The 18593-nt window shown below is 32.5% G+C and overlaps 1 protein-coding gene across 5 annotated transcripts in view; it reads right to left on the reverse strand.

Annotated features, from left to right (window-relative positions):
• Positions 1 to 58: 58 nt before the first annotated feature.
• Positions 59 to 18593, reverse strand: part of LOC124425772 — a 30094-nt gene continuing 11559 nt past the window's right edge. For 3 of the 5 annotated variants that reach the window (XM_046966627.1, XM_046966626.1, XM_046966628.1), the window contains 15 exons: positions 16385 to 16455; positions 10636 to 10733; positions 10433 to 10556; positions 9737 to 9968; positions 8388 to 8903; positions 8239 to 8283; positions 7447 to 7989; positions 6458 to 6901; positions 6206 to 6345; positions 6044 to 6121; positions 5607 to 5952; positions 5325 to 5529; positions 5015 to 5205; positions 4550 to 4722; positions 59 to 3369 (listed from right to left, as the gene is read on the reverse strand). In XM_046966627.1, coding sequence (XP_046822583.1) covers positions 2926 to 3369; positions 4550 to 4722; positions 5015 to 5205; positions 5325 to 5529; positions 5607 to 5952; positions 6044 to 6121; positions 6206 to 6345; positions 6458 to 6901; positions 7447 to 7989; positions 8239 to 8283; positions 8388 to 8903; positions 9737 to 9968; positions 10433 to 10556; positions 10636 to 10733; positions 16385 to 16455 — 3650 coding nt within the window. In that variant the 3' untranslated portion in view covers positions 59 to 2925. Of the gene's footprint in view, positions 3370 to 3710; positions 3976 to 4549; positions 4723 to 5014; positions 5206 to 5324; positions 5530 to 5606; positions 5953 to 6043; positions 6122 to 6205; positions 6346 to 6457; positions 6902 to 7446; positions 7990 to 8238; positions 8284 to 8387; positions 8904 to 9736; positions 9969 to 10432; positions 10557 to 10635; positions 10734 to 12504; positions 12535 to 16384; positions 16456 to 18593 lie in introns of those variants that run through there. The other 2 variants (XR_006942570.1, XM_046966629.1) reach the window with 2 other exon arrangements.

Here is an 18593-nt window from a genome sequence, read left to right on the forward strand (position 1 = left end):
ATGTATGTATATGTGTATGTATGTGTGTGCATGTGTATATGCGTATTAGGTATGTAAGAAAGAGAAAGAGGGAGAAAAAGAGTGAGAGAGAACGAGAGAGAGAGGGAGCGAGAGAGAATAAAAGCATTATATGCCACAGTGTATGTTATTGCGTAAAAGAAAGAAAAAGAAAAAAAGGAAATGAAAGAAAAATATAGTAAGATGGAAAAATTAGAAGGGAGAAAATAAAATAAAATAAAATAAAATAAAATAAATAAAAAATGGGAGATTGTGGATAAACGCGCGGAAATTAACATTTACGAACGAGTTAAATTAAGCCTTAATATGGTGTTCGCTCCATTTACCTAGACGTTCGTCTGTTCGTACTCTTGACTACATTGCTTTGATCGATAGAAAAATGATGTGCTGATGTATCCTCCGTGTGTATATGTGTGTGTGTGTGTGTGTGTGCGTCATAAGCGTGCGCGTTCGTTTACGTTCGCGCGCATGCGCGCGCGTGTTTGTGTGCGTTGCATATGTATATACATACATACAGACATATATATATATGCGCGCACGTGTACTGCCTGCGCGCGCGTGCGTGCATGTGTGTATGCAAGTATGTGTGTGTGTGTGTGATGCTGCCCGATGTGTACGTTTGGAGAAGAAAAAAAATATCCGTGTAATTAACGTTCAGAAGAGAGAAAGTAAAGGGCGCGAGAGTCATGATAATAATGGTGATGACATGATTATGATGATGACGGTGATGATGATGATGATGATGATGATGATGGCGATGATGAAGCAGCGTACGCAAAATGCATTCAAAATGGCGATCTGGATATGGCGTTACGTATGATTAATCTGTGCCGAACGGACAAAAATGAAAGAAGTCAGTTATTATAATTGCCAATACGATTTGTCTGTTTCGGAGAATGCGATTGCGCGTGCGCTTGCCCGCCCGTGATTAGTGGTTACAAGAAAGAAAAACAAATCTTATTTGTTGCAATTAATCTTAATGCATTAGTATGATGGTCGGTCGCGCATACGTTCATCACATATTTTAGTATCGTTCTTCTGAAACAAGAAAATCAGAGTGATTGGGAGAGAGGTAGATGGAGTAGAGAGTGAAGGAACGTCAAGTCAAAAGTGACGGAACTTGGTGGTTTCTCTCCTATGTGTAATCTTCGTGCACATGATCGACGAAAGTGCAGAAAGAGAGAAAGAAAAAATGAAAGAAAGAACAAACAAACAAACAAATAAAAAAAGTAAATAAATAAAAACAAAGGAAAAAAAAAAGAACAAAAAAAGAAAAAGAAGAAAAAACAATCTTATGGTAGGCCCGGAAATGTGCTCGATACTACTAGTTACATTATAACATTATGATATAGGGTCGACGGGGCAATGTTGGCGTTAATATTTGACTTCCGATTTCACTCATCACAACCATTTCGGAGGTACGGAGAACAACTTACCTTTGGCGTCGCCTTATTACAATTATAAATCACCAATTACCAAATGATATCGGAAGTCTTGCCGCGCCATCGACGCCGTTGTTAACGACATTACACTGTAATTAATACTGTAATACTATTGCCATCGTTACTACTGCTGCTACTATCGTTATTATGATTATTACAAGTATTATCGTTAATTTTATCCAACATTTCTATTTATTTACGATCCGACATATTCCAACCAATTCCTTTTACGGTTATGGTTAATTATTTAGTTAGTTAGTTAGTTAGCTCGTCGATCGATCAATAATCCAAGAATATATATGAACGATGATATAAATCTCACGTGATTCATCATATTTTATTATATATTTTAGTATTGCGTGATTAAAAATTCTCTAATCTTCGTGCACATTCTGTTTTTGTACAAGAGAGATGATAAGTATCGTAAATCGATTTAGAAAAAGAAAAAGAAAAAAAAATGTACAAACGTTTTATTTGCGCAAACGTCAGCGTGCAGTGTTGCTTGCTATTCGTATCATTTACGCATACATAATATATATGTGTGAGTGTATATATATATATATACACACATATATATATATGTGTATATATATACACACACACATATATATATATATATATAAAATTTTAATATGTACATTAATATAGTATATAACGCAACACGCGTATCTTTTTTATTTATTTTTATTTTTTTTTTTTCGATCTGAAGTCGAGATATATTTTATAACGGTGTGCGTTTGTTAATGTCTCTCCATTGAGACTGGTCGATCGTTTTTCTCTCTCTTTTTTTTTTTTCATTTTCTCGCACTTTTGTACAAAATCGCGCACGATTTGGCATGCGTATGTGCTCGCGCACGCGCACACACTATCGATTAACTCTTTGGTCGAAAGCGGCGGCTCCTGTGAGTTTGTATCGCTTCCACTTTTCTTCATATATTTCTTTTTTTTTTTTCTTTTCTTTTCTTTTCCCATTTTTTCGTCTTCATATAGAAGCACATTCCTTATATGCAGTACATACACACACACACACATACACACACACATACGTACGTACATACATTCGTTACGTACACGATATTCTCAATAGAGCTGTCGAGCGAAAGCTTCTGAAAGTAAAAGTCCCTTCGTTTATAAAGCAGGAAAGCTCCTACAAGCTCTCTGAGAATTTATTATCATTATCATTATTATAATTATAATTATAATAATTATTATTATTATTATTATCATCATTATTATTATCATTATTATTATTATTATTATAATTATTAATTTTTTTTTCTTTTCTACTTTTTTTTCCACTTATTTACAGACAGCTTCACTGAAGCGAGAAAAAGATTAGTCATTTTTATGAAAAGTCACAATACCAAACGCACTTTTTCTTTCTTTCTTTCTTAATTCTTTTTCTTCTCTTTTTTTTTTTTTATACGGCTTTTCCTTTCCTTCATTTTTAGAGCTTTGCCTTTTCTCATTTTGGCATTTGACTCTCGTAATCAACGTAAACGCGCACAACCTCGCCGCTGTATTTACGTTGACTAGGCATGAAGTAAAAGTCCGGTTGATTTGCTTGTGCAGCCACGTTGTTCGTCGTACCTTGAAGACCCTTCGTTCGTTGATACTGACTCCTACGATCTTGAGTATAATATCCTGGTTGCATCGGTGTCGGTGCGTTATTTCTAGAACCTGGTGCACGAGGTAAACTGTAAGTCGCTCTTGGACTGATCATTCTATTGGGACCTTCTACAGTGTCGTGACCAAGGCTGGTACCATTCCCAGTAATATCTCTGGGTCTTGGAAGACTGGATACTGGTGGTGGATGTGTCTTCTCTTCGGTCTCGAATGATTCAAATCCAAAATTTGTGTTCGCTCCGGAGGAATAATCTTTCCATGCATTATTGCTTATAAGACGATCCTATTAATAAGAATTATAATATTTAATTATTCTCTTTGTGGATTATTCAATTTATAATTTTACCTATAAGTCTATTCAATTAACAAATCCGATCTATTATCTGTGTTTATATCATTTTCTTACAGTTATGTGGACTCGTGTAATAAATGCCTAAAGATAAAGATTTACGAATGAGAGGAGTTAGAAAAGCGAGTTATTGCCAGGATAAATGAGAAGGAATGGCAAAGATAAAGAAAGAAGAAGATAGATAGACAGACAGACAAACAAAGAGAGAGAAAGAGAAAGAGACAGAGAGAGAGAGAGAGAGACAGAGAGAGATAGAGAGAGATATGTAGCGATACCTTGATTAGTGAGAAAACGAGGAAACGATGAATATTTCGCGCGTCGATTGTATCTGAAGTGCGAGCTCTACCAGCTGGGATTAGGCCGATGTTTTTCGTTCGTAGCATGCTGATGATGCCGGAGTTGGTGATGATGATGATGATGATGATGGTGGTAGTTGTAGTGATGATGCTGATCGCCGTTTTGTCGATGGGACCGCGTCGCGTTAGTTCGATGAATCGGGTTGGCCGCGTCGGAGTAAGCCAGAGGCAGCGAGTAGACCCTCTTTATTTGTGACGATCGCGAGGAGAGCGCAATCATGCAACAACAGAAGCAAAAGCAAGAGACGTACTTCGAGATAAACATAAAAGCACGGAACAGGGATTTTTGTTATGAAAGTGAAAATTGAAAATAAGACAAAACAAAAACAAAAAAAAAAGAAAAAAAAAATATGATCAAAGATTTTCGTGTAAAAACGTGTTAACGAATGGCTAAATTCGATCTAGGGATCTAGCCGATTTAATACGATCGATTGTAAATTAATTCATTGTTACGAGAGAAGATGGCTGTTAAAATTGAAAGTTGGGATAATACACGTCAAGCTGGTAGAGCTAACACTTCAGTAAATGTAGGATTGGCGATAGAGAAAATCATCTAGGCAAAGAAAAGGAAAAAAGAAAAAAGAAGAAAAAGAAGATGAAGAAGAAGAAGAAGAAGAAGAAGAAGAAGAAGAAGAAGAAGAAGAAGAAGAAGAAAGGGACAAGATGATGACGGATCGTTTTGATTTTCTTAAATTTCTTTTTTCTTTTGCTATTCTTTTTTTTTTCCTTTTCTCTTCCTTTACGTAGGACGTATGTACCTTGGTAGAACGCTTCACTGACGATTTGTAAAGTGTACAAATAGCTTGTAAGACTGCAAGTGCTACTAATGCAGCAACGCATCCAACGACGATGTATAACTTTGTTTCGCTTAATAGGAAAGTCGGTTTGAATGGTCGATCGTCTTCTTCGATTACTTCATTTTCTTCGGTTACTATCAATGAAAAATCATATATGATTATAAATTGCATTAATATAGATTTCTATTAAATACAAATCATGACAACGTGATCATTTTTTTTATTTTTTAACTCTTTTGAAAATACGAAAAGTAATCACAATTGACACGAACATCATTGTTAATTATGCAATGTCAAAAGATATAAATGAATGATATGCGAATAATGAACTTATCGGATATCATAGTAATGGAATTAATCAATCTTCAATCGATCACGTTACACGTTTCTAATCTCTAAATGTTATTTGAATATCATAATACTTACTACGAGGTGCTCTGATGACTAGATACTGAGGATCAACGGAGAGGGCACCGACCTTTCCGTTAATGAGAGCTTTCTTTAATGCCTTTTCTGTAGCTGCTGTTGCATCCAATGGATTTAAAGCTCTACCTTTTATTTCGTTTTTGTCCAGTGTCAATTTCATGCGCGCCACTGCTCCATTTTGTTCTTCATCTCTGGGAATAATAATGCGTTAAACATAAGAAAAAAAGAAAAAAGAAAAGAGAGAGAGTACAAACATTTTATACACAACTGTTCAATCTATAGATTTACGATGTAACAAATATCTATCTACCGTTTCAATTCCTCGAGATTTATCCGATAATAACCAGGAAGGTTTTCGAAAACCGGGCCAAAACTCTCCGTTATAGTGTTTGATATTATTTCAAAATCGGGACTATCCTGTGACGGTGGTACAAAACTATCGCCGAGATGGATTAATTTAACTTCAATGTCATAGTACAATCTTGGTGGAGCTGGTGTCGTTATCACTTCTATCTCTAAATAAATTAGAAATGAATAAATTAGGAGACGAACGATAATTGTAATTTTGATTATTTTAATCATTGATTAATACCTTCTGCGCCGCAAGATCTTATGCAGATTTTTTTACGAGAGACCATCGGTGGAGCATTATGCTTTTGAATCTTTTTGTTAACTGCATTGAACTTGCCACCTTTTACAGGATACATCATGTACAGGCAATGATCGTCGGTGAATGAAAAATCCCTGGTGGTATCCTTTGTAATTCGTTTTCTTGAAAATCGTATTGTCATAATTCCATCCTCGATACGTCCGTGTGTATTATAAATATCCTGGGAAGGATCTAACAGAGGAGGATTGTAACCGCTCATCCAAGTATCCATGACGAATTCTCGACCATTGGTTGTATCAACCCATCCTAATACCGCATCCGTTTGTGTCTAAAAATGAAATATGATGTATTAGATATTAGCAAAAAAAATAAGAAACAAAAATAGGAGCTTGGATAAAGAAGTTAATTGATGAAATCACCATTTTGTCGTCGTTGGAAAATCCAACTCCGGTCCAACTGCTAGTATTCGTTGTTGAAATAACAAAGGATATTTGATCCTAAAAAGTTAATCATATTTAATTTATTTTACGAACAATAGTTAACAATGATAAAAGGTATTAATTGTTCAAAGAACAATTTACCAATTTTGCTTTGTAATTCCATTCTATGGCGTACTCGCATGTACGATTTTCAACCGAACAATGTTTTGGATATTGCCATGAACCACCGCAACCACCACCTGGTACAGGCACGTTAACCTCCTCTTCTTCGCCATTATTTTCTATGAAAATATTATTAATCGTTGATTATTTCGTTTTATAATTTGAATTTGAATTTTATTTATTTATTTATTTATTTATTTCCCTTTTCAAAGTATTTTATTTTTTATTTACCGAAGAAGTCGATGGTCGTAACACCTCTTTGGGAATTATGTCCGTGATATTTCAATTCATCGACCTTATAAAATTCTTTAACGGAGACTTTGGATTTTTCAATACCACTCGGCGGATAGTGAATGTATTGACCTGGCTCTTGACCCTTGGCCCATATCACATGCATACTACCTTCCCGAATAGCATGATCCGTTGGCTCGTTTGTTTCTAGTTTTCTTCTGAAAAGTATCGTAGTGACACCATCTCGTTCAAAACCCATGGCTGCTGTTAAACTGTCCTTTCCACCCCAATAATTGTCTTGACGGGGCGTCGATCTATCCCTGGTGTAATAATCTCCAATTCTATGTGTCATACCTCTTGCCGTACCGATTATTATATCCGTGCAATCCATAGGATTAAAGTCGTGTTTTGGAGTGTATTTATGTCCCATAGATGGTATCGATGCTGCACGTAAAAAAAAAAAAAAATAAAAATATCAAATTAAGATTTGCCAAGTTCGGATGATTTTTTTTTAACGACGTTAATAGTGATTATATATATATATATATATATATATATATATATATATATATATATTTGCATATGTGTAATACTATACTACTTGTACAATAATTTCTTTCAAACTATTCATTACATTCTTGTTGATACAGATGAGTACTACGAGTTGGATTTTTATATTTATAAAATTTTTTTTTTCACATAACTTGCTTTTTTCTCGTAGATTGCATCAATCGAACGCATCCACATACCAATATTTACATTCGAATATATCCTCGATTATAAATTTCTGCATATTTTAGCGTTTATGCAACGTTAGTTATGCAATCATACCAAGTTATACTTGTGGCGTCCATTTATCAAGGTTCTTATGACAGAAATATTTATTTGCGAGCCTCGTTGCAATCAAAGTAAATTTTATTTATTATTACGCGCGTGATTTATCAGCGTGTACGTTACATGCGGAAACAAGCATTAAAATGCCTCATTACCTTTCGTTGCTCCCATATTCGGTTCTGAGGTAGGTTCAGACTTTGGCTCCGGCTCGGAAGTAGGTTCCGGTTCAGATTTTGGCTCTGGTTCAGGCTCGGATTTGGGTTCTGGCTCGGATTTTGGCTCTGGTTCCGATTTAGGTTCAGGTTCTGACTTTGGTTCCGGTTCGGATTTCGGTTCAGGTTCAGGTTCAGATTTCGGTTCAGGTTCTGACTTTGGTTCTGGCTCTGATTTGGGCTCAGGTTCAGATTTCGGTTCAGGTTCTGACTTTGGTTCTGGTTCGGTTTTGGGCTCTGGTTTGGATTTCGGTTCAGGTTCTGACTTTGGTTCTGGCTCGGATTTAGGTTCAGGCACAGGCTCAGATATGGATTCAGGATTTGATATAGGCTCTGGTTCAGATTTAGGTTCTGGCACCGACGATGAATCTAACTTGGATTTAGGTTCTCGTTGAGATTTGGATTCTGGCACAGATTGAGGTTCCGGTTCGGAGTTGGGTTCTGGCTCTGTGCCGATGATGGTGGCCGACTCGGTTGCGCGCTCACCTGTGCAACAAAGCATGGAACAACGTGCAACTAACTACTTGAACTAAAATAGACCATCACCTCGTGCGTCGTGTCTTGAGCGAGCGGAGGGAATTCTATTTAAATATACATATATAGTTTTATATAATAATACTGCTGTAAAATTTTTAAGCGAACCACTAATTTGCCCTATGAATATGCTACAAGCTAGCAATGGATATTAAATACTCTTTTTCATAATCTAATAATTTAAAAACTATGTTTACATACCGTTCGAAGGTAATGTTTCTGTTTCAGATGATCTGCGTTTACGACCTGTTACGACAAAATGTAGACGTTAATCATATACGTATGGCATTTAATTACGTAATACTTATTACTACTAGAATAAAAATTATATCAAATAGAATGATGTCAACCTTGTTTTGTGCTAACTCGATAAGTCACGCTAGTTTGTACGGTAACATCATCTGGTCGATAAGTCACGAACGTTGTACCATCGACTTTAGCTGATCTCCTTTTAGCACCGGATCTTTCGCTATCGTGTTCAGGCTCTGGTATTGGTATTGGTTCTGGTTCTGGCTCGGCTTTAGGTTCATCTAAAAGTTCACTCGTAAGTGGTTCACTCGTCAATTTGCTTTTACTTTCCGTAATCCTTCTTTCCGATTCAGGTTTTGGTTCTGGTTCGGATTTAGGTTCGGGCTTTGGCAGTGGTTCATCTTTTGGTGGATCATTTATTTCAGGAAAGGCTCGACATGCTGGAGATAAATTGCTCGGTCTCCAACCAATACCGATCCAAGTAGTACTGTTTGCTACGAGGACACCTTCCAATTCCATGCTCGTCCATAAAATCCTCCAGTAGAAGGTTACGTCATCTGAGAATCGCTTCATCGTGTAAGATTCTAAATCCAAATCGATCGTTTTTATCGGTGATCCTGCAAAACAAATTGAAATTTATCAATTTCGTATTATTTTTCTTCCTCTTCAACTTCCTCCTGATTTTTTCTTTTCTCTCTCTCTCTCTCGTTTTTTCTTTTTTTTTCATTTTCCAGTTTCTTAATTACCATTTAATTAAGTATTGACGAAAGAGGAAGGGAAGATAAATACGTCCGTTGTTGCTATCTCACTTAGTTAGTCGTTATGATTAATAATCAACAAAGAAATATCCCGGGGTGATAATGACGATTGATGAATTATGTAATGTCTCTAGTAATGACTCTGGAATAAAAAGTATAAAAACTTAAATGACAAAGAGAGTCACGTTACATATGTTATTACGATGAAAAGTGTAAAAACGTTAATATATATTGTTATGTAAATAATGTTATATAAATTGGTGAACGCACTATTATGAGAAAGAGAGAGAGAGAGAGAGAGAGAGAGAGAGAGAGAGAGAGAGAGAGAGAGAGAGAGAGAGAGAGAGAGAGAGAGAGAGAGAGAGAGAGAGAAAGAGCGTGTGTGTGTGTATGAGAGAGAGAGAGAGAATGAATTCGTTCATTTAGCATTCACGTTTTAACTATTCGAATACAATTTTGATAGATTTCCGCATTAACGATGACATAGTTATTTATATATAAAGAACATTATAGTTTATAGTCCGAAAAATTTCATCCGCTTATCGCGTTGATAATTTATTAAAAATGAAACGGATCAATTTTATTTCGTCAATGGATTTATTCATCAACGATATATTTCGTTTTTATTGTTATCGTTGTCGCTCGAAATGAATTTATTTTCTCGTTCGGATGATTTGTCCATCGAAACTCACTTTTTGCACAACCCGGTCCGAACCAACCGATGTTGCAGTAGCAGAGCTTGGTGGGTGCGGTCGTACCGCCATTGTCGATGCACGTGCCCTGGGTACCACAATCGGTGTCGTCGAGGCACTCCTCCTTAAATTCGCACCTTGCGCCATGATAAAAACGATCGCATCTACATCTGCCGAGGAGGTACCTTCCGTGTCCGTTGCAGTCTTCCCTGTAGATCTTTCTATCGAGTATCTATCGTAAAAATTCAACGAAAATTCATTAGATATAAATTTTCAATTTGTTTCCCCTCCCCCCATCTTTCCCTGTTAATTAACATTCGTCATAAACCGATAAACAAGAATGATATTTTATTCGTGTCATTGAATGTGCATTCACATTCAATGACACGTGAACGGATTTATTTAACAGAAGTTTTGAAAATTTCATAGGGTTGGATGGGTTGGGGGGGAGGTTGGGGAGTTATCAATAAATTTTGAACACCTGCATATATGATATAATTTGATATTGTCATGATTTGCATTTGCTAAGATAAATATAATTAATGAATTAATTAATTTTTGAAAAACAATGAACTATGTTCTTTTTTATTAACAATCTTTTTTGTTTGTTCGTTTCTTTTTTTTTTTCTTTTTTTTTTTTTTTATTGATCATTTACTCCAGTAAGAGTACTTTAATATTATTTTTATTGAACTCACGTCGATATCTGCACAGGACCAAAATCTATAACTGGAGCCCCATTCTTCAGCTTTTCGAAGGAGTCTGATCGTGCAGTCGGTACAGGTAAAATTTTGTGGCAATTGTACGTGGTAACTTTGGGCTCTGGAAAATTGCAAAAGAAAAATATTTATTAAAAGATTTATCAAAGATTAATTATCACGATGTTTTTGATCAAACTCACGTAGCATCCTCTTCGACGAATTCGCTGTGTTGTGTAACCGGTGTTAAATCGATCAAAGGTCTGTCAAGGCCATCGAGAATTTGAAGTCGAAATCCACCCTGGAATAAAAAAAAAAAAAAAAAGAAGAAATGATTATGACACTAATCGTCTGTTGCAATGGCGGATTAACGAATAGGAGGAGTCAGTCGTCTCAAAAATGACAAAATATAAATTTGTAATCAAATCCATTTAAATGAATCGCATATAAAGTAAATAAAAAGAAATTCTACCTCATTCTTTCTACAACACATTAAAATTTCAAATAATAATAAAAATAAAATTATATTGAGAAAAAAAAGAAAAGAAAAAATATTAACTATTTCAAAGTATAGATATATCTATTAAATTTCATCGTATAATATATAAAAGAAAAATATTTTGATTTGTTGTTCAGTTCTATCAAAATAGTTTTCTAATAATAGCGCTTTATGCAATAAACAAATTGTACGAAAATCATGTTTACAAAAGTGTGCTTTAATACTGGAAAATTTTTTTCTATCCATATCTATACAATCCCTATATTATCTTAAACGGATTTATTGTTCAAGGTAAAATCTTTCAACGATCTGTTATATAATTTGATCCCACACGTACTGCACCTTTCGATGCACACATCGAGTCACTGAATTATTGTGCGGTCATCGTCCGGTTCTCTTTGTTCTTATGTAAAAGTTATTTTCAAGATGGATACAATACAAGTACTCGTTCATTTATGTATATATCATACGTACATATGTATGTATCGTTAAAGATTTTTTTTTTCAAATAAATTCAATCAAGATTTATCAGTGTCAATCGTTTAAGTTAAACCGATAAAATAAAAAGGAGGAAAAAATTATTGTAAAAAATTTACTATCTATTAAATTAATTTATTTCATTTCGATATCTGATTGTTAAATAAGATAACTTTTCAATTTAACAAAATTGATTTCATACATATCACAGTTTAACAAACCGTGATATATTACTGATAAATTGCCGAGATGAATTATAAGACTTTACTTTCGTAAATTCTAAAGGAGATTATCTATATCCTTCCGCCGGAAATAATTCGCTTGCGGACGTATGTAGTTAACAATTTTTACGCTGTCATTTTCTTTTCTTAAGATTATTTCAAAAAGTAAATATGCAATAAAGTGTTTGAAATATTCTCTTGAAATTTCATAATATAAATATATATAAATATATATATAAAGAATAATCTCGAACGATTAAATAATTAAAATAACGAATTATTAGTTATAGGTAATTGCCAATTATTATAATCATTATCTATAAATTAATAACATTACTTTTAATATATTAAAAAATAAACGATCATACAAATTGCTTCCTTTAACTAACGATAATTTAAATAAACCTATTTCAATGATCTTTAAAAAATACCTAACGATAATTAATAATTCTCAATAATCATCAGTATCGAAATAATTCAAATTCTATTTCCATTTCTTCTTAATGATAAATTTATGATAATATCAAAATTATTCAAATAATTTTATCATACCAATTGCCAGACGAATATTCATCGGGTCAACATTCCGTAAGATCATCCAGAGAACCGGTAAGAATGAATATGAAGCCTTTGAGTAAGCATAAAGACGTTGTCACCTTTGGTATATATTCGTTTGGTCATACGAGTTAAACGACGATATTCGATTTACGGTATTTGACATACCTGTCTTTACCAACGAAATGGATGCCGCGTACATATGCGTATAGACACACACACATACACATACACTTAAATATATATATGTATAAATATAAATACATACACATATATACGTACACGTATATTTAAGCAACGTAAAACAGTCTTTACTCTACCTCCTTTTCAGTCATCCAACCAACCAACCAACCAACCAACGAACCAACCAACCAACCAACCTACCTACCTACCTACATACTATATGAGCTTCTATGTGTAGATGGAGAGTACGGACGTCACATACCAGCAAAAATTTGCTTCTGAATTATTCAGCACGCGTTACCTTGAGCGACGAGCACTCGGCGTCATAGGCCGACTACTCTGTAGTTCTTTTCTATGTTTCTCTCTCTCTCTCTCTCTCTCTCTCTCTTTTTCTCTCTGTCCGTCTGTTTCTCTTTGTCTCTCTTTCTCTTTATTTTTCTCTTTATAGTGAACGCTCATAGACAATTTGATAACGCATTGGACGCCTACGCTCCTTCGAGCTACTCGTCATGCATAATATGAAGGGGCCAACGTATGTTTCCGCGCCACCCAATTCGGTTAATGTTTTTCTTTTGTCATTATTATTATTATGTCATTATCATTAACGTCGATACCTTCTATATATGGTGGGAAAGGAATAAAAGCGATAGGATAATTCGAAGGTTAATTCTTTCGTTGTTTTCTTTTTCTTTTTTTTTTGCTTTTTTCTTTTTTCTTTTTTTTTCTTTCACGGAGAAAAATTTCTTAGATTTATTTCCATTTTTTGTTTTTCATTTTATTACATAAAGAATTTATCATCATGTAATATAATCATAAGGTTTTAATATAATTAAAATAGTTTTTATAATTCATCTTTTATAAATCGTTTATCGTGCGATATTATCTAGATTACGTCGATGTTATAAACGAATCTTTTGTTGATTTGACACACAGTGTTACGTTGTGCATTAATTAATTAATTAAAAAGAGAAGAAAACAGGAAAAGAGAAGGGGATAAGATAACGCGATTGAATAGCAAGATGTATATTTATATTATGCGATGATGCCATATGTAAAAAAAAAATAAAACACACAAAGGAACAATTCAAAAATCTTTTACATATGTCCGTATACGTAGAACAAGATTGAAAGTTAAAAGGATATTAAAAAAAAATATATATATATATATGTATTTATATATAAGAAGCTCGAAAGAAACGAAACTTAAGGAAGAATGTTATATCAATTTTTTTTCTAATTCGTTTTTTATTTTTGTTTTCGTTTTTATTTTCGTGAACATCTAGATCATCGTACTTTTATTATTATTATTTTTTTTTGTTCTTTTTCCTCAAAGCATTACGTGGGATAGCAACTAGTTTGAAAAGATGTAGGATTCGTGCCTTTCCCGCGCTCCGTCCCAACGAGCTGGGAAAAAAGTTCATGCGGAACGCATCAACCGATAGCATCGTTTCCGTAATGAAAAAGATAGAAAGAAAGATAGATAGAAAGAAAGAAAGAAAGATAGAAAGAAAGAGAGAAAGAAAGAAAGAAGAGTAAGAAAAAAAAAACAATACAAAATGGAATAGACTTATTCGAATATTCTCACTTTTGTTGTCTCGAAAACTAGACTCATCATCCTTTTCAATAGTTGTACACCTTTTTTTTCCCCAATTCTTTTCTATTATAAGTTCGGAGATACGAAAAACTTTGAAATGATTTGGGATAGGAGAAAAGAAAAGAAAGAAGAAAAAAATAAAAAAGAAAAAATGAAACGAAAAAAAATACCGTTCTAATCTATCTCTCCTCGCTTGCGTTACGGGTTACGGTCGCGAGAAAATTCGAAATGCGCGCTTTCACGACGATTTGCTGGCTCATTGTCAGAGTCGGTCCGAAACGATTGTGTTGCGCATGTTAAATGCGCTCGTAAAGAGAAAGAGAGTATCTATTGTCGATGGCAAATACCATTAACGTTTGCATGGAACATTAAACAGAGAAAAAGAGAGAGAGAGAGAGAGAGAGATTCCATAGTATATCCCGTTCAATTGCCTTTATCCTTAACGATACTCTCTCTTTTTCTAATTCATTATTTTAAAATAATAATAATAATAATAATAATAATAATAATAATATTGGAAATTATCGAAAATGATATAAATACCAAATTCATATTGGATAAATCATATAATTCCATCGATTGAAAAATTCAAATAATATCAAATAATTTCATACTTTTATCTGATAATAAAATATGTTTCAATATTTCTGAATAATGTTCCGTATTATTATTCTATAAGACAAAGAAATCAGTATAATCAATAAGTATACGATTATTTTTCACCTATCTGAATATCAAAGTAATCTTATTTAATGAAGGTTTTTAAGTAATTATATAAGAAGATCTTTTGATTAATAGAAATTTAAAAATTGTTCATTGAGTATGCAATCAGTTAATCATAGTATATTTGTAGAAATAATATTTCTTTAATCAAAAAAATTTAGAATTATCGAAATAACGTTTATTACATTTATCGATTTAAAAAAAGTAATTTAAAAATAAAAATAAAAAAATAAAAAAAAAAAAAAGAAAAAAGAAAATCATTATATACTTTTAATAGACTTAATTTTGATATGATAAAATCAAAAAGATAAATTAATTTCGGTTAACATTATTTGTAACAATCATTGTTACGTAAAAAAAGACCAAGTATTACGAAGTCCGTCATTTTATGTTTTGTTAAAGATTTCATCAAAATAAAATTATATCATATAATATTATAAATAAATGTAGTTATATGTGTTGTCTATCGTGTATATTTAAATCAAATATATTTAATATCGTAGTATTATACTTAAAGTAAAATCATTAAAATCGAATCGATTGAATCCGCGGTCAATGTCGGACACGATCCAAACGCTTTCATTCGTTCGTTCGTTCGTTCATTCGTTCGTTCATTCGTTTTAATGACGCACCTGCAAACCGGCCTAGCACGAACTATACCGAGGGAAAGTATCGAAGTGAAATAATACTATGCGGATATGATTTTATCCGATTCCTCGCGTAACGGATTAACATGATTTTTCACGAGTTTTCCGTGCTTCGTTGCCTTTTATAAGAGATAAGATAAAAAGTTATAACATATATGTACACACACACACACACACACAGATTTTTAAATATATATATATATATATATATATATATATATATATATATATATATATATATAATGAACGATTTTTTCTACATCGTGATTTATAGATATTTTAAATTATTATACTACGAAGGATGGATCTATAGTGACTCACAAAAGTAATCTCTGAAACCGGATAATCTTTGTTTGTTTGTTTGTTTTTTTTTCTTTTTTTCAACAACGTATAAGGCTCACGTTTTTTTTTCTTTCTTTAACTTATGAGCTAAGTTCTAAGGAATTCGTGTTTCTGGCATGACTATTACCGAGAATTTGTTAAAACATTTTTATTAGTCATCTGCAATATCCTATTTAGAAATAATTTCTTATCGAAACCTATTGTAAAAATGATTTCTAATATTCTCTATATTTTATTGCTATAATCGAACCTATCGTCATTCTTTATAATAATTTCGTCGATTGTGACTTATTTCAAAATGCAATTTTACAAAATTTATTCAAAACAATTTGAAGATTACTTTCGCGATGACTTTTGAATGATCCAAAGATATACTTTGATCCAAAGATTACTTTTTATTAAGTATTAAATCTAATGTAAGAAGGTACGATAAAATCTAACTCTCTTTTATCTTACTTTTATCTATCGAAAGTTATAAGCACCATTAGATGATGAATCTATAGATTCGTACAATTGACTTTCATGTCATTTATTGTTTTAAAAATATGTTTCAATAGAAATCACTTGAACGCTGTTAAAAATTATAAAATCATTTACTTTTCTAATTCATTTCAAATAATAATAATAATAATAATAATAATAATAATAATAATAATAATAATAATAATAATAATAATAATAATAATAATAATAATTGAATTTTTAACATACCTTGTGAGGATAAGAGAGGTGCCATGTTACGTTAAAATTACTTCCGGAAAGTAACGTCGTCTTGATGGTACCTGAAATAAAGCAAGGTCCAGTTAGTTCAGGAACGTTAGTGAAGAAAGTCGGACAACGATGCGTCGTCAACGTTCGAAGTCCGTTATAATACACGCGTCATTTAAATTCGTCGAATGCTTTCAATGACACGAGAGGATAGGTATATAATATATTTCGTGGCACGTTTAACGGCTTTGTAATATCGTTCTACTGGAATAGTTTACGTGTTAAATGGCACAGCAACGATCGAATTCAAATCGCGAAAAAAGATTTACTTTGGTCCTTTCGTAATCGAGGATATGAAAAAAAAAAAAAAAAAAAAAAAAAAAAAAAAAAAAAGAACAAAGAAGAAAAAAAATTATATCGTACGTTTTGCGCACAATGAAAAAGAAATATGTGTGCGAGCAAGGTGCCGTTCGTTTGGATCGATGTTCCTTTTGTAAATAAAAATCCTTCATTCAGCATTTATCGATGAATGAAAATATGTTGCTTGTTTACGTCATCGTCGAGATTCGATCGACACGAGCGATAAAGAAAATTTATAATGTTATAAAGCGACATTGCAATCAAATTTATTCATTTCTTTCTTCTTTCTGTAGTTTTTTTTCTTTCCCCCCTCCCCCTCTCCCCCTTCCCACGCCCCTTTTGATCTTTTACTTCGACTTTTGATGAAATTTTTTACACCATATTTAAAATTTTCTAAACGTTCCATTTGGAATAGAAAGTATGTTATATGATTAAATATATTTATCAAATAAATCAGTTATCTATATGTTCGTTACATATACGTATCTTATATAACTTACAGATAGGGTACCTGTTATAAACGTATGAGATATTATTTCGATAACATTATTTTCGGCCTTCCTGAGATTATTTCAAGTTAGACTTCCTTAGAGTAATACTTTTCACGTTATATTTATGTCTTTATTATTATTATTATATACAAGTGATACGATTTATACGATTAAGAATAATACGAAAGATTTCATTTTATATTGAAAAATGTATGACTGGATATATAACATTACGTATATCTATCGTTCAAGAACTTATTACATTTTTTCTTTTTTTTTTTTTTTTTTTTCTTAATAAGCAAATATTAACATTCAATTCTTTTATTCGATGCTTATTAAAAACAAAGTGTAGAAGAATGTACGGTTGCATTTTTATTTCAGACACGTAACGAAAGAAAAGAAAAAAAAAAAAAAGAAAAAGAGAAAAAGAAGGATTAGATAACATAGAATCAATTAAATTTTACAAATTCTTTTAATTTCATTAATTAATATCTAACGATTTCATTTGAGATTAAATCTGTGAATATAATAAATATTCGATCCAAAATGTAAAATATTATTTGGTGAATGTTAAACGAATTTATAAAAATAAAAGAATCTAATTCTAATATCGATGTAACGATTGATGTATCATTGTTATATATATATATATATATATATATATATGTACGATCGGAATTGAAAATCGAAAATATGAAACATATACATACAAGAAAGAGAGGAATTATTTAAGTACTACGTATAACGCATGGTAAGGGATTATAGGGCATCGCCTTTCACAAGGTGCTCATGAACCTTTTATGGAATAAGGAACGCGTACCTCACCACGTGAAGTCCCGGAAGGAAAGCCGGAGAGTTCCCTACCTGGCACGTTGCTCACCGGCCAGAGTCAGCGGCCAGTGTCGACAGGCCGTCGATTAAATTATGAGAGAACGTTTTTTGCTTCGGTACGAACGAGACGTAGTACGATTTCTACGATGGAAAGGAAAGAATGTCTATGGAGCGAACTGTTCGCTTAACACGTTTCTTTCACAATAAACATACTCGTACGATATAAACATACGGATATTTCTATGTACATAAAGATATATAATTTTTTTTTCCTTTTCACACGTTAGAATTCTGTTTTCGAAAGATGAAAAGAAAGAAAAAAACGTAATAATTCGCGCGGAAAAAAATATACCTACAGTATTCTATATATATATATATATAAAAACGAATAGAAAAGAAAGTAAAAGGTCGATTACGTATCTATCGAAATCAAGAAAAATAATATAATAAATTTTATTTTTTATTTTATAATTTTTTCTCTCTCTTTTTCTTTTTTCTTTCTTAATGAAATCATCAAATATTTATTTCAC

The sequence above is a fragment of the Vespa crabro genome, chromosome 7 (genome assembly GCF_910589235.1).
Source record: "Vespa crabro chromosome 7, iyVesCrab1.2, whole genome shotgun sequence".
Lineage (NCBI taxonomy): Eukaryota > Metazoa > Arthropoda > Insecta > Hymenoptera > Vespidae > Vespa > Vespa crabro.